General features: G+C 40.8%; 1 protein-coding gene across 1 annotated transcript in view; it reads left to right on the top strand.

Moving 5' to 3' along the window:
- The window catches only part of COL24A1 (collagen type XXIV alpha 1 chain), a 166,671-nt gene that overhangs the window by 8,807 nt on the left and 140,279 nt on the right, over nt 1-17,585 (top strand). Inside the window, exon 2 of the mRNA XM_072126722.1 lies at nt 10,434-10,498. Within this exon, the coding sequence (XP_071982823.1) occupies nt 10,434-10,498 (65 nt within the window). The remainder of the gene's footprint in view (nt 1-10,433; nt 10,499-17,585) is intronic.

Raw genomic sequence — 17,585 nt, 5'->3', positions numbered from 1 at the left:
TCCACATGTGTTTATATCGTACTGTCCATATATTACATGTTTATGACCCTCATGCACTTCTGTTAGTTTTACTTGCTGAGGAAGTTTGTAGCTTTTTCCAGTAAGTTGAGTTTTATGTTCATTGTTACATATGTTCCTGTTCAGTGGTAGCCACTTATTTATACAGTGCAAATATAGAATTTTGTCTGACACATACGATTACAATATTTCGCAACATTCCACGCCAGGAAAGGTCCTATCCATAAACCGAAAAAATGACTCCTGGATTGTGTTAGATGAATGGGAACTGTCCTCACTCATTCGGAGAAGGTTTGGAACTTAATGTGAGCCACATTTGCAGCAGCAAGGGTTAAAAAAAAGGGGATGGTCAGCAAGTTGCATGTTGGTGGCGTTGAGAATTACTGGTAATTATTGTTGATCAATGCAAACCCAATAGCCTTTATCTGTGTTAAATGAGATTAAATCTCTACCTGTCCTACATCCAACGGGAAACATGGGATGAAAAAGTGAAGCAGACTGCTCTATATCATCCTGTTTACTGCTTGAAAGCACCACTAAGTGAAAGACACTAGAAGCTATGTATGGCATCCATCCCCAGCCTCCGCTGAGCGTGCGCTGTGGGTGTTTCCCTGGAGATATAACTGTCCAAATATGGAAACACCCGAAAAATCAGCAACAGCAAATCACTAGCTGCTGCTGATGTACACTCCTCTCACTTTTAGGGGAAGAGGAGCCGAACCAGAGGACATATCCTACTGTATGAGCATTGTAAGGATACGTCAGGAATCCTCACAACGGACATAACAAAACAAGTTCTGAATGTAGCCTTACTCCTTTCCCGCTGCTTTCTCGTTCTTCTAAATCTGGAGATAGTAAAAGGTTGGGCAGATCAAAGGAAGTTAAATAATTCATTTTCAACCATAGTGGAAATCTTTAGAAGATAATGGAAATTGGCTTGAATTACCAGACGTCATGCTTCCTGCGTTGGGCTATACATTGAACCAGTCGTTGCATGTCAAGCCCTAGTTTCATGTTTACCATCCATCTGGTTGTTCACAGCTGTATTAAAGGGGGTAATCTAGAATTTTAATATGTGTAGATAGGTCATCTATATTAGATTTGACTCTTGGCACCCTACTGTTGGCAGGAGCTGCGGTGCACCAGAACTAGCAGAGCTCCGTATGCCATAAAGCTGCCAAAAAAGGTCAGATCATTCCCAATTAGTACATTTTGCAGTCTCTACACAATGTACAGACTTGTGCTTGTTCTGATGTATTGCGGCTCCTTGGAACAGCTGGTCAGCAGGAGTGCTGGATCGGGGATAGGACCCCCGCCAATCTGTCCACGGTAGATAATGGGTATTAAAGACCTGGAATACCCCTTTAAGACACCTAAAGAAGTCTTTGGGGCCATATTGTGATTCATATTGCTTTCTTGGCTTCTAAGTGTAGAATATTCCTGTGATACAGAATCCTACAGAGACTCCATGCAGCAGGAGACTTGGTGCCTATGACTCTGTCTGTGGAAGAAGGAGATGAATTTGTATTGGTACCAGTTTTTTTGGCCTCAGACAAACCTCTTGTGAGTTTAATACATCCTCATCTTCACTTTCGAGGGTATTTAATATGTTCCAGCTGATTTCAGTAAATCGGAGTGTCTCTTAGTGTTTGGCACAGCAATCCTTCAGTTATATGAAAGTTTGTGGCTGGAACGTGCAGCTCATCTGCCAGGTCTTTTTTCTAGTTTTTTGTAGTGTGTATCGACATTCCTGTTGGGGACCCATAGTTTTTCATCGACGTGTGTATTTCATTAAATACCAGCAATGGGGAGAGAGAGGAGCTATACATCGAGAACAATATATGTAAACAGCAGAAGGCAGAGAGTGATTAAATCATTATGTGCATGTGTTTCATTAGCCTTCAAGATCAGAGACTGACACTGGGAAATGTTCCATTGCTTCTAGAAATAGACTTCAGTGAAGACATATAAAAATCTAAGGAACCTCAGCAGCCTAACTGGAGCTTGGTGGTGCACTGTATACACTGTATGTAGAGACAGTAAATGTATGCGGGTGAAGGGTTGTGTTCTTTTAAGCCAATTAATATTTACTGCTGAATTGTTCTCTTCCTTTGCTCAATTTTTGGAAAGAGGATTATTTAATGAATACAATACATTCTTAAATCATCCCTCCACCCAAAAGACAAATTGTATAAATAGACCTCAGTCATATATAGAGGGCAGCCATCAGGGTAGCATCGGTCGTCCTCTCGTCAAGGACCAATGACTGGGCTGAAAAAAAGCGACCCCATGCTTTCTATAAGACAGAGATACAATTGATTTGGAGGTCGGCTTGGAAGACCTTCTTTGTTCTCAAGGGGTCGATTGCCAATGCAACTTGAACTTACTACATATGTCAGATGGTTCAAGTGCAATGTATGTGCTGATATGGGGGGCCCAAAAATTACAACATGGCAGCATTGAATGTATAATCAGCATACCTGGTGCTCTTCATTCTCCTCCAAGTTCCTCTATGATTTATTCAGCTCCCCTATTAAGTTTCTAAAATGGCCAATAACGTCTTCAGAGAATCTGCCTGCAAGTCATAGACTCACCCCACTACAGGGATTATGGAGGAGTGTCTGTGAATAAGGTTTCATGAGCACAAAATTTACAGGGTATGTGGGGTTTCCAATGTTATTGGTGATCTATACATAGGATAAGTCATTAATATCAGATTAGTGAGGGTCCAACAATTGGAACCCCCTCCAGTCAGCTGGTTTAAACATATGTTTTAGTGGGTCACTTAACTATCTATAGTTTAGTTTATATTTTAGGGGTTTATTTTGAAGCACAATAACTTATATCCTTATCTTGTGGCTAGTGTACATCTTCAAGCAGTCAAAACCCGTGACCATGTACTTAATTAACTGCCTGCCTTGGCCTCTCCAATGACACTTGCCTGCAGTCACCCAGATTTCTTATCTGCTGAACAATGATTTTCTGGGAGTCTTGCAAAGAAAACTATTTGTACAATGAGGTTGAGCAATGTACCAAGCGACAGAATTCACACCTCTACAACTTTGCTTGGTACTAGATGTGTGCAAGGTGTTATGACAGCTGCTGGAGATCCCCCCTAAGCGGTGACTAAACAACCAGACATAGAGCTAGGAATCTTAGAAGTCCATCAAAATCCTCACCTTGATGATCCCCAGGGGTTCGTCTGGTAAACTTGAGAAAACAGCATTGACATGTTGGTTCATTCTTAAGATGACATCACTACTGCTCATACATACCAGAAGAAATCATCTAAAGGGAGCAGCAAATGGCAAAATACTTAGGTTGCTGGTCATTGACTCAACAATTCGGGCAATTCCGAAAAAAACTTCTGCACCCTGTTACCTTGCTGGCTATGGTAAGGCCATTATTGAGTCACCCTTATGTAAGGTGTCAATCATTACCCTAATGTAAGGCCATTACAGTGCCCAACCTTCCTACCTTGCAATTATACTACTCTCTGCTTTGATTTTTGATCTCCCACAGTGTCAGTTTTCACTGTGTTTGTGGGATTTTGTTAATTTACAAGACAACCAGAATGAATAGTTTTAGGTAGGAACGTATTAAATATTCTACCATATACCCCAGTAGTTTTTTTTGTGCTGATTTATCACATTTTTGCTATGTTAAATGTGTCTGGTTTGACTTTTGTTTGCCTCAAAAGTCAAACAAGGCGCAAATCCTCGAATTAAAAATGTTGCAATTTGCACCTTTTTTCCAACTTCCATGAAAGAATCTTGCTAACGCCAAGGTTTTGTGCCTATTTTTGGAGCAATGAAGCTAATTTGAGCCAAAAAAACATGCAAATCAAAAGAGAACACCCGCCCTGCTAAGATATATAGGGAAAATCTAACGCAGAAAAAAATTCTCCACTTTTGTACAACTATTGGAAAAGGTACAAAAAAGATGGCGCAAATCACTTTAAAAAAAAAGCTCATATAGAGAGGAAAGAAAAATAACAACTATGATAAATAATTCAGTAGAAGTCATATCCCAGACATGCAAAATGTGCATCTGTCATATAACCATATTTATAGATATTACATTCATATAGTCTCAAATATTTGATAATCCAATATCTGCTAGGTATAGTAATTGTAAGTGTTTTAATATCACAAGTTTATTTTTTTTTCCCACAATTGACATATTGGTGGAACTATTAAGTTAAGAATAAGTTATAAATCATAGATCACTGTTTTAGTAAATGGTCTCTTTTTCTACACAAACTGAATGATATATAGAAATTAGATGAAATTTTGCTTCAGTATTGGAAGCTGAAATGTAGCAATATGAATAAATCCACTTGATTTGTTCACTGTAACTTTCTAGAGTGCTGCATTCCTGCTTTTTGTAGATATGAGATAATACAGTGGATACATATGATACAGAACTAGATAGATATGAGACAGATAATAGATACATATGAAATATAGACATAGATAAATCTGAGATTGATATAGCTAGTAGATAGAAATAGATATAGATATGAATATGAGATAGATGTGGACAGATAGATATGAGATAGATAGATAGATACATAGATAATAGAGATAGATAAGATATAGATAGATAGATAGATGATTGAGATCACCACCTAGTAGATAGATATGAGAAATGAGTATTATTGCTATAGTATATTTGATATTGTCTATACTTGTTAAATTTTGTATTCCAGTATTATTGGATATTTTATGGATGCTCCCTGTATATAAGCCGTTTCTTGTTTATTACTGATGTATCTTCTCAGAGTTTGGTCAATATTACAATAAAATCCAGAGTCCCCCACAGATCTATTCCAGTCGAGAAAAACAATAACATCTGTTTGTTTGCTTTATTTTCTATATAAAACCATCTGTTGTGTCCAGCTGCAGCTTGCAGATTATACTTATCATACTTGTTTTACTGCCGATCATAAAAAGTCTGCTGGCCATTATCTTTCACCCTTATGATTATGACCATTCATTGGCGTTAAAGGCAGCGGACAAAAACACAAAAGTGTTATATACTAGATATTCCAGGTGTCAGAATATCATGTCATGTCTGCTGTCATCTCTACACCACCATTATGCCTTGGGCCATCCCAGTAGTTTGGAGGCACTATTAATGTCTGTCACTTGAGGCCTGAAACCGCAGATTGTGTAATAAATATAAATATCTGACTACTTTATGTTTGGGACTGTGTTTTTTTACTGCTTATTAGGAATATTTGTGCACAGTATGGTGGTATTTACTTTGGTAAAACTGCTAGGCCTTAATGCACAAAGCAACCAATCACAGTGCAGCTTCCAATTCAATCGTTGCTCTGGAAGATTCAAAACTGCTCTGTGATTGGATGCTATGGGCAACAAGGCCTAGCAGTTTTATTCAAGTAAACAGAACCTTACTGTGATTTTAATCTTGTACAATTTTGATAAAGAGACATTTTTAGGTTATGTCTACATGGAACCGATATGCTAAGGGTTTTATAACTGGGATATACCTTGAAGTATAAATTGCACGCAATGCTGTGTTTTATTGATGTGTAATTGTGTATGTTTCACCCTTCATTAAAATCTGTGGTAAAAATCTGAAGCAGAAATTGACAGGTTGGAAAAAACGTTCTTTAGGAAAGAGGGACATGGAGGGGCATTTATTAATTTTTGCGCAGGGTGGCGCTATAAGCGTGCTATATTTTCCAGTGGGATGTAAGTTTGTGGCGCAAGGGAATAATGAATTGGCGCACGGACTGAAAGGTTTAGAACTCCCTAGACTGGCTTTTAGCTGGGCTCTTTTTGCGCCAAACACATGTCGAAAAATCGAAGTGCACCCAAATTTTGAAAGGCCATAATAAATGCTGCCATGGTGCCTCTGCTTCCTAGGCTTGTGACATCCCCCTTTAAATCTGCATAGTGGCATATTTATGTTACAGATTAGATGCACAAAGAAAGATGGAGGTTTTTTTAATATCTTATCCACTTTACTATTACTGATCTATACACGAGGAAGCAGATGGGAAGCCAGCCATGATGCTGAGAAATACCAAGAATGGTGCCATAATAGCTTTAATGGATTTTCTCACCACTTTTTTTTCCGAACAAAGGCCAGTTTCAGACAGTCTGGGAAATATGGTCCATGTACAGACTGTGTTACTCAGGCTGAATTTGGGAGACCAGCCTAAGGACCTTTGCCCACAAGTTTTCACATCTGAGTGCTGTCCAAATCTACATTGGCCAGCACTCAGACATAATTCTGACACATGGATAGTTTGTTGTGCTATGCACACGTTCAATGTTATGCACGTTGTGTTCATCTGAGAAATCACAACATGCACTACTCTGATCTGAGGCGTGTGTCAAATTTACTCATTGAAGTGAACAGGGGAGATTTATAATGCGCTGGCATTCGATACTCTAGCTTTTTGTTATATAAGGTAGACAGCTGCACTGCCAGATAATTCTACACGAGGATCTTTCTGTTGTAGAACTGCGCTATAACCTGCACCTGAACTGTATGTAGGCCGCAGGTGCAGAACAGGAACGCTGGGCGACTTGGAGTGGAGGTGGCATAAGTGGTAAATAATAGCAATTTCCTGGCAATGCATAAGAAATTGCGATTATTTAAAGGCTTAATAGGAGATGGTGTAAAAAATTATAGTAGCTCAGAGCTGTGAAAATCTGACACAACTTGGATAACAATAGGACTGAAATCTGACCAAAAATTATTTTAACTGACCAAAAATGTCTCATTTTACACTGGTTTTTGGGGAACAAGCCTTGGGCTCAGGATACACCTGAAAAATATTTGCAATGATATAGCTGCCAAAGAGCTCTAGTCACTAATCTGCTGTTATGTAGAGTAGCAGCAATAGTGGATGAGATGTATACAAATCAGACCATATTCATACTCTGGATTTTAAACCTACTGAACAAAGTAACCTGCACCAAAGGAGTGAAAACCGTAGCTTTCAACTTTTGCAATGTAAAGGTTGAAACCTGGAAGAGACCTACAGACATTGCTGCTGGTGAGCACTATGTAAAACACCCAATTCTAGCACTATTTCTGTGTCTTTCCAGCCTAAAACATGTTAATTCACCAAAATGGCAGGTATCAGATTCGACAAATCAATGTGTGAAACACATTGAAACACAGTGAAACAGATACTTTTAGAGCAAAAACAGAAACCACCAAAGCCAAAAAAAGTCAAAGGTTGTTGATACAACAGGACAAAACTATACCATTGGAGATGGTCATAGGTGACAGTTTGAACAAAAATGCTGAAGGAAATCTACCGTTAAACTCCTCTATGATAAACCAGGGACACTTATTCATAGATCCAGGCATAGATCTCCTTATATTTTTTTCCATGGTCTCCTGTTTTCTAAAATCAATGTATAAAATTATGCTAATGAACTAGAAGGGGCATTACCAGAGCCTCTCCATGTTGTAGCTTCACAGTCTGTTACGTTGTTCAGGAGTACCCCCTCACTCTTAATGTGTGATATTACAGCAGGCAGAGGGAGGGGGAAGTGCTGAGGGAGCAGGGGGAGGGGATGACAGTGTAACAGCCTGTGAAGACAGGCTCCCTAGTGCCATTTTTACTAATTAGCATAATTTTAAAAGTTGATTTTAGAAGGAAGGAGGCCATGGATAACAAATATAAGAAGATTGGCTTATCATGATGAGTTTTGATGGTAGATTTCCTTCAAGTACGTTACCAGAATATTTCCAGTTTGGTGCAGATTTTTAATCATTTGTATAGTCAGTATATCACAATTTTCTAATTGGTTTCTCATGCTTGTTTCTGATGGTAGATTTCCATTAAGATCTCAGTTGCCTATATCAGACTCGTCTTTTGTCTCTCTATATATTTCTATAACGACACTTAAGCATCCGGTGTGCCGCAGATGTCATCTGAGCTTTTGCTGTATTGCTAACATGGCCAGCTGGCAAAGCTTTACGTATAGTCTTCCCATGTTAAAAAAAAAAAGGAATGTCAGGTATTTGAAGTAAGATTGACCAAACAGCCTGAGGTAGGGTTGGTTTGAAGGTTCTAACTACCTTCTCCTTCTGCATACATTAGTATCCCTATATTTAAAGTATCATCTGCTGTATGAGATCCATTCTTATTCTGGATTTCCGAGTTGGACAAAAGAATGTACAGCAGAAATTCTTATGTGAAGATCTTGTTGAGTTGTGTTTGATCACATAAGATTAATTTCTGCTTATATAATTCTACCAGAATGGTAAAGAGGAGCCAGGGATGCCAAGGAATGCTAAAAAAAGGACCACTGACATCTGATTTTTGGTTCACAGTTGTGTTTACTGTCTCCTGGTGGGTAAATTTACTTAAGGGGGGAGTTCATGGTCGTTAAGAGGCTGGGTCAAGGAGGTGACATTGAGTATGGTATGTACAGAGTTCTATAACATACAAATTAGAAGGCACAAAGTGCAATTAGTGGGGAATATAGCTCTTGGCCAGTAACTGGGGGAAGGGGGCTTAACCCTTATCTGTTCATATCTGTTGATGGTAGCAAGCTGGGGGTATGGTACTAGAAGATGTCTTGTATGACTGGTGGATTGTCACTGAAAATAGACTTTGTTTCCTTTGGTTGGTCCTTTTCCTTTTTAAGTTAAAAACAACAAGTGCAGTCTTAACGTTGTCACTTTAGAATTAGATTCTTGATAAATTGTCACTTTGTTATTTCTCGGACATGTTGACAAAAGAACGCTCTGTCTTCAGTTTCTTCAGTCGCTTCAGTGAATCAAACGTGACAACCAACAATTGTTTTCACTCGTTGTCACTTGTGAAAACAGTAAAGTACATGGAATGAAGAGTCTGGATAATGTGTCAATGGCTGTGTATAAAACATCTCCGCTCACAGCCTCCGTGAAGGATTTTGGGATTTTAGGTTTATTGTTGCAGATCCTAATTAACTCATGGGCATTTATGGCATGTTTATATGGCCTCTGAGACATGCACCTATGTCCAGAGTAAGGGTCCCAATGGATCTCTCATTATGGGACCTTCCATTGGACCTATGGAACTCCAAGCTATCTCCTGTATGAGGGTCCCAACTGCAGCTTTAATCATGGGACTCTGAACAGGACCTCAGTGACCTGCACCTATTTCCAGAATGGGGGTCCCAACAGCTTCTCTCATCATGGGATCTTCTATTTGACCTCCGAGACTCACACCTGTCTCCAGAATGAAGGTCTAAACACCAGCTCTCATCATGGGACCCTCAATAGGATCTCTGGCACCTTCATCCGTCTCTTGAATGAGGGTCCAAACAGCAGCTCTCATTATGGGACCCTCAATAGGACCTCTGGGACCTGCATCTAGGTCCCTAGAATGAGAAATCCCAACAGTAGCTCTCATCAAGTATTTCTATCAATGTGAAGGAAACAGAAGAGCAAGCTGTACCCACCTCCAAAGATGTCAGGGGAGCACACCAACTTGGGATAGATATATGGTTGTCAGAGAAGTTACATTTTATATGGAAATGAGACTAATGGGTCATAAATCACATGTATAGGGTCCTAAACATAACTACAGAAAATTTTTGTCATATTCAATGGGATGCATTGTTTCTAAGGAAGAATTTCTGCCTAAATGGTTTGGTAATATGTAGCGGTAGTGGGTTTGAACTCTGACCTAAGCATCAGGCAGGGTTGGACTGGGCCCAACAGATACACTAATTATTTGGTGCCCTAGAAAATAGACTCTACTATTGTCCAAACTAGGTTGTCTTTGGGTGTTTTTCTGGTCTATAGTATTGGGTCAGAGCCTGGTTCCACTGGGAGATACTCTGATGGGTCAGTCCTTACGGGCAGAAGGTATTCTTTATACCTATGTAGAGGCTTCACCGTCAAGGCTCTGCCTTACATGAGGCATGAGGCCTAGCTTTTCTCTAGATGAGAGCCATTGCACATGGCTGTGTTTGGCCCGATAAACACGGACCCACTGACTGCGTTTAGTTCAAAGGGTTCTGATCTCAGACCAATAAATCGGGTCGATACAAGGACCAAATTTTTCAGACCAAACTCAGTTGTGTGCAGCAGCCCTTAGTGATGGTCTGAGTGTAATAATTAATAACTTAAAAAGTAACATTTTCCATATTCAATGATGTTTTGTGATGTCTTAATAACAATGCACATTTGTTTCCTGTTGAAATACACAAATAAAGTTTATTTGACTCAAAGGAAAAAAGTGCAAAGAAGTTGTAACCAATCAGATTCTTTCTTCCTTTTTCCAATCTGCTTTTGAAAATTGAAAGTTGCCACCTGATTGGCTGCAATGGGAAACTGCTCTGGTTCTTTTTGTTATTGCTTTGCTTCTGTTAAAGTTTTGTAATAATCGTTATGACCATATTAAATGTCTTCTGTTTTCTTGGTTTCAGGATAAGACTCCTAATTATAGTCGCAGTATGCACAGCTGTCAGTGTCGCAGAGAAACCAGCACAAGGTGAGAGGCAATTCTGTATTGTAGTCATGTGAAAGATACACTGCACTGACACATTGTAACGCTGAGACCACGAGACGCTGCTGTTACATTACAACTTATGACCTTTGTAAGAATCTCCCCAGTTTGTGACATTTTGTACTGCAACAGAAAGGCCCTAAATGTGACTTTCCAGCCCGTGGGTGTTGTGGGGGTGGGAGCGACACGGCCGCTCCGGGAATTACATTGTATTTGAGTGTTATTAAACAAATGGAAAAAAATAAATAAAACAGCAGGATGTGATTATACTGATGACAATGCCTGGTGCTGCGGCCACCGCCTGGTGCTGAGGAGGACGATTTCATCATACCAACGTGAAATGAGCCTCTTCTGGTTTTGCTTATTCCGTGCATGAAATATTTCCAGAAGAAAGGCTTGAAAAGATGATAGCAGTTGCTGTCGGGATGATTGGTGGTAAGATTGAGGTTATTTACAGAGGAACATATGGAAACACCTTGATAAATGACAGACAACATGGAGAACTGGCACAGGAGCATCAGGATTCGTGTGACTGGACATAGTGGTCACCGACGTGCAGAGAATATATGACTGAATTAGGATTCGTACTGGATAGCCCTATCGTTTACAGCAGCCATGGTGCAGCTATTTATGCCCACTTTTTTAATTTCTGGGGAGAGCAATTCGAGGGGAAAACACTTTTGAGTATAGCTGACTTTAAAGGACATCTCTTACCAGGATGAAGGATTGTAAACCAAGCACACTGACATACTGGTGTGTACCCCCTCTGGCAGGATCTGCTCTTCTTTAAGCTTTTTATGCCCTGGTTTTTATTAAAAGAAGGCTTTTATATTATGCAAATGAGCCTGAGGGGTTCCGGGCTCCATAGTTGTTAATAGATCTTGGGGCCCCTAGCGCTCGTTTGCATAATTTATAGCCTCTTTTTCTTAAAAGCAAGGCATTTGGAAGTGGATGCTGCCAGAATGGGCACACAGAACTATGTAAGTGTACTTGGTTTACAATCATTGATCCTGGTGGTAGATTTCCTTTATGAGTTGTATAGAATTATCAAAATAATGATAATGATACAAAACAGCTAAAATGCTGTAATTCCTCCAGCATTCGCTGGATGATAATGATTGTACAGTATTCATTCAGGCAGACATGGTATTGTAGCTAGAGATGATTAATTATTAAAAAAAAAAAAAAAAAGAAAGAAAAAAAAATAGAAAGAGATTAGTGGACCTGTGGTTTTAGTTGAGGTTCAGCGTTTGGGTTCACGCGCCCCACGCGGACGTATTGCAGGATTCGTCAAATTGGAACAGCAATCCGGCAAATTTATTCCCCTTGCTACAAGCCATGGCCATGATCGACTAGGGGGGACACCTGTCCACTCATTTCCAATTGTAGCTCAACCCCTATTTGCTCAGAGAACTAGGCTGCAATACCACACACAACCTGTAGGTTTCTGCAGAGCTGTTTTCCCAAGTCTCTAAAGCCCTTCATTGTGCACAATATATGAAATGACAGTCTTTGCCATCATTGACCCACAGAATTAAATGACTGCAGAACTAGTTTGCCTTGGCTTTTTGTTTTTAATGAAAGGGCACCACTAATTTAATAAAATACAAAGCAGGATCCAATTGACCTTTTTATGGGTGCAGCTCCTTGCATCCAGATCCCAATGGCTGCACAGGACAGGAATGTGATTGCAGAACACCTAAAGAGACTATGGGGGTCATTTACTAAGGGCCCGATTCGCGTTTTCCCGACGTGTTACCCGAATATTTCCGATTTGCGCCGATTTTCCCTGAATTGCCCCGGGTTTTTGGTGCACGCAATCGACTGTGGCGCATCGGCGCTGGCATGCACGCGACGGAAATCGGGGAGCGTGGTCGAACGAAAACCCGACGGATTCGGAAAAACCCGCCGCATTTAAAAAAAAAAAATTGGTCACACGCGCCATACTTACATGCACCAGGAAGAGATCAGTAAACTCAGACGTAACTCGGCGGACCTCGGCGCAGCAGCAACACCTGGTGGACATCGGGCGCAGGACCTTCATGAATCGCCGGAAGACCCAAACGCTCGTGAGAGAAGCCACCGCATGAACGCGAATGGACCGGTTAGTAAATGTGCCCCTATGTCACTAGATTTTGCCCCACTAATTTAGCAGACCCGTCAGGTCAGGTATGAAATGTCCTTTCTAGAATTCCCTCTTTTATGTGAACTCTCACCCAATTACCTATAAAAAAAAATCTCCTCCAAAGGAGATGAGCAGAGAAGATTTTTTTTTTTGCATTAGATTAGGCTACAGGGGAAGAGTCACTTCAGTTCTCAGTTCTGAGATTTCACATAAGAGAAGGAATTCTAGAAACGATATTTCATACTCTACTTGAGGGGACTTGTAGCTTAATGGGTTAAAATCTAGTAAAAGTCTCCATTTAACTACAAGAAATCAGACTTCCCCTATAAAATATATATGAAACAAAAAATAATCAGCTGTACATTTTTTAGGTATTATTTTTGAAGTTTCTTAGAAATAAAACTAATATTTTGCATATTTGCGTATCTTTGGGTACTATCACACGACGTATGGCATACAGCGTCGCAAAGAGAAGCGAGCGTCGGGCGCCGAAATATAGGACCATATAGGACGCGCATGGTCATGGAGCGGTAAGATAACGTTCGTGTGAATGAGCCCTCAATCAGTGGAACATAAACCTGTCCACATTGGATCCATTAAAATCTATGTAAGTCATATGGTGTTTTCTGCAACATGGAAAAGGGGATTCATAATAAACAAAATAATATGTTTTATAAAATGAGAAGCAGATAAAAATCAAAAAACAGAATGTGGAGTTCAACATCCATCAAAATAATCAGAAAAATTCAGAAAGCAAGGGTCCAAAATAATAGGAAAGAGGTTAAACCTTCCTCTCGGAGATGGAAGAAGATTCTAGTAGTATGGGAAATGTAATCAAATCATATTAAAAACTTGTTTATATAGATATAAAAAATAAATGACTTTGAGGAGTGGAATTTCTTTTAGATAGTCATGACGTGATGGTAGATGAGCTCCTCAGGCGTTGGCCATATTTGTCCTGAGTAGAGCTTAGCCGTGGAGTTTCGTCTGTGCAGTTACTGTCATTTGACGACATCTAGGTGATAGATTGCGAGAACACGTTGCCTCTTCCCTGACTTAACTGAAGACTTACTAAACTATTTGATTTCCTGGAGGTGTGGACTGAGGGGACAAGACCAAGATCTATGGTGGTATATTTTAACCCTGTTTTGTACGGTGGACTCATTTTGACCTGATAATGTAAGAACAACTAGAAGGTAATTTTCGAAGACAAGCTACAACATTATCAGCACATACTTGCGGGAACCAGGTACGCACCAGTGTGTTATAATTGTTCACTAAAGCCTTCATTATCCCAATAGATCTCCAAAAAGGTCCATGTTAAAGCAAAATAACACTAGTTTTTCCTAGGGCTATCACAAATACTAAGCTCCAAAGGAGTAAAAATTAACTACCTATCTATCTATTGATCTCTCATTTCTAATTGCCTACCTATCTTTCTCTCTATACCTCACATTTCTCAATTATCCATCCGTCATCTAAAAACTGACACTAAGGAGATGGTGTGCAAAGCCGAGTATCATCTCAGGGCTTAAGAATGAAAGATGCGCACAAAGGATCAAACCTCATGCAACATTTTAAAAAACCGCAAATTCCTTCCAAAAGACTGATTTTCTTTAAAAAAAAAAAAACCCTCATAACTAATCTCCACCAATAAGGTGCCCCCATCTTTATTAAACTATACAAAGATTTCCTAAGAAATTCCACGGTGGAAACCACCACAATCTTGCTGCAGCAGAAGTTAGAGAAACCCACATGTTGTTGCCCCATCCTGTGTGTCCATAGCATAAACCATAGTATAAATGCATCATAACAAACAACCTATGGATGAGGTATAGTGATGGGTGCTAATAGCTCCTACTATCAATTTAATGGATTTTTGTAGTCTGACCTTACTGCTAACCTGAAGTCACTGCCTAATAACCAATTATCTCCACGTTGTAAATGGAGGAATCTGACAACTTCATGGGCGACTTAACATGTGTTCATGCCATGTCTAGGTTATAGCATTACTTTGCATGAGTAATACTGGCCATAACCAGGAAGATTTGTCCACAATCCATCCAGACAAACATGTCTCTTAAAGTGAACCTGTCACCAGGGACCTAATTTTCTCTAAAGACAGATTGTAAAAGCTCATCATACCTGCAGTGCAAATCTGCCTCTCTGCCTTTTCTAAGCATTTGCATTACAATATAATTATGTGTTATAACTAGAGATGAGCGAGTATACTCGTCCGAGCTTGATGCTCGTTCGAGTATTAAGGTACTCGAAACGGCTCGTTGCTCGGACGAGTATTTCCCCTGCTCGAGATCGAGCATTTAATTAAACAAACACAGTGAAGAACAATGAAGAATAGAATAAAAACAGTGAACACAGTGACCACAGGATCATTTAAGTGAAAAACACAGTGAAAAACACAGTGAAGAATAGATTACAGATGTTCGGCACATCTGCTTACTTGTCGGAAGATACACGCGGAACGGGGAGACATCGCGCACCAGGGAGACATCGCGCACCAGGGAGACATCGGGCGCAGCAGAGACACATCGGGCGCAGCAGAGACACATCGGGCGCAGCAGAGACACATCGGGCGCAGCAGGGAGACATCGGGCGCAGCAGGGAGACATCGCGCGCAGCAGGGAGACATCGCGCGCAGCAGGGAGACATCGCGCGCAGCAGGGAGACATCGCGCGCAGCAGGAAGACATCGGGCACAGCAGGGAGACATCGCGCGCAGCAGGGAGACATCGCGCGCAACAGGGAGACATCGCGCGCAGCAGGGAGACATCGCGCGCAGCAGGGAGACATCGCGCGCAGCAGGGAGACATCGCGCGCAGCAGGGAGACATCGCGCGCAGCAGGAAGACATCGGGCACCAGGGAGACATCGGGCAGCAGGGAGACATCGGGGAGACTTCAGTGGAAGAAGAGGAGCGGATCCCGGGACAGCGTATCTCCTCTCCCGACAAGTAAGCAGATGTGCCGGACATCTGCAATCTATTCTTCACTGTGTTTTTCACTTAAATGATCCTGTGTTCACTGTTTTTATTCTATTCTTCACTGTTCTTCACATCTGCTAACTTGTCGGGAGATAATATACACGCGGAACAGTGAAGAATAGATTGCAGATGTTTGCATACATCTGATCACTTATCAGAAGACATTCTTTTTCAATTAAATAACACATTTTATTCCCGAACCATGGTCCCTTCGAAAAATGCTCGGGTCTCCCATTGACTTCAATGGGGCTCGTTATTCGAGACGAGCACTCGAGCATCTGGAAAAGTTCGTCTCGAATAACGAGCACCCGAGCATTTTAGTGCTCGCTCATCTCTAGTTATAACTTACTCTTGCTCCATGACAAAATCCTTACCTTTGTGCTCATGTCTAGCTCCACCTCCTGCTGGTTCTCAGAGGTCACAGCCTGGTCAACCTGAAATCAGTGGGGGAGGGACAAGCTGTACAGGAGCACAAAGATGGAGGCCGTCTGCAGCTCAGACAAGTCACATGCATGCAAACCAAAGTCCAGCCCCTGTGACTACCCCAGGATTCTGTCAGGATGCAAGGTAAGTTATACTATACAATTATATTGTAATGCAAATGCTTAGAAAAGGCAGAGAGGTATTTTTGCACTCCAGGTGTCATTGGCTTTTACAATCTGTCTTTAGTGAAAATTAGGTCACTGGTGACAGGTTCCCTTTAATGGATTTCTACACATACTTCCATTACCAATTTTGTTAATGAAGCTTCTTTTTAGGCTCAGTTCACACTACAGTTGGGATTTCAGTTTCTAGAATCCCACCTAGAAAGGTAAATCTCTTCTTATATTTGTTATCTACTCCCTCTTACAGAAGGAAGAGGAAGGGGGAGGTGCTGAGGGAGCAATAGCCCCTCTGAATAATTAGCATCATTTTTAAAGTTGATTTTAGAAGGCAAGAGGCCATGGATAACAAATATAAGAAGATACCACAGTCCCGGTGCCTGGATCTATGAGTAATGTCCCTGGTTTATCATGATGGATTTTGATGGTAGATTTGCTTTACCATACCCACCGACAAGTGGACTGAGTGGGCTAAATTTAGCATATAAGCAGAGGGGTTAATGGGACCTGTCTCTTCGGAACATGGGACAAGGAAATCTGTCGTCAGATTCTAGCCTAAAAAACCAGGGACTGTGGTAATCTTTTTATATTTATTATCTATGTCCTCCTTCCTTCTAAAACTTTTAAACTTAGGCTAATAAGCCAGAAGTGTTCTGGGGGCATTACCAGAGCCCCACTGTGCTACAGTTTCACTGGCTGTTATACTGTGCTGGTGCATGTTTTACCACACAGTGAAAGGAGGGAAAGTACTCCTGTACAGTGTAACAGCCTGTGAAGCTACATCATGGAGGGGCTCTGGTACCGCCCCCCACCCCCAGACCACTTCAGGCTCATCAGCAAAATTTTAAAAGTTAAAGAAAGGAGACCATGGGTAAGAAATATAAGAAGATTACAACAGTCCCGATGCCTTGATCTATGAGTAAGTGTCCATGGTTTATCATGATGGACCGTGATGGTAGATTTCCTTTAAGTCCAACTGGAGGCCAATCATTGGATGAAGCAGGTCCCAGACCACCCAGAACTTCTGGTTGGGCCCAGGGACTAAACTAGAAGTAATTGAGTGATGTGGGAACTGGTAGCCAGAGTGGGGTAATATGTAATCCTTTATAATGCTCTTATAACGACCCACTGGGGTATTTTTCATAATTATATTCATGGAAAACCTCATTCCAGATATTCCAATATAATGAATGCTGAGCTGAGATTTTCTGCTCCAGAATCTCGAGCTTCAATATCCCCGAGTTGTCTTCTCTACAGGAAGAAATATTTACATCATTTGGCCATTAAAAAGAGAGGACCCAGGATGTAAGAGGTAAACATCCTGCGCCTGTTATACTAAACCTCCA

Source organism: Engystomops pustulosus, chromosome 10 (assembly GCF_040894005.1).
Source record: "Engystomops pustulosus chromosome 10, aEngPut4.maternal, whole genome shotgun sequence".
NCBI lineage: Eukaryota > Metazoa > Chordata > Amphibia > Anura > Leptodactylidae > Engystomops > Engystomops pustulosus.
This window is presented reverse-complemented; position numbering and strand designations above follow the sequence as displayed.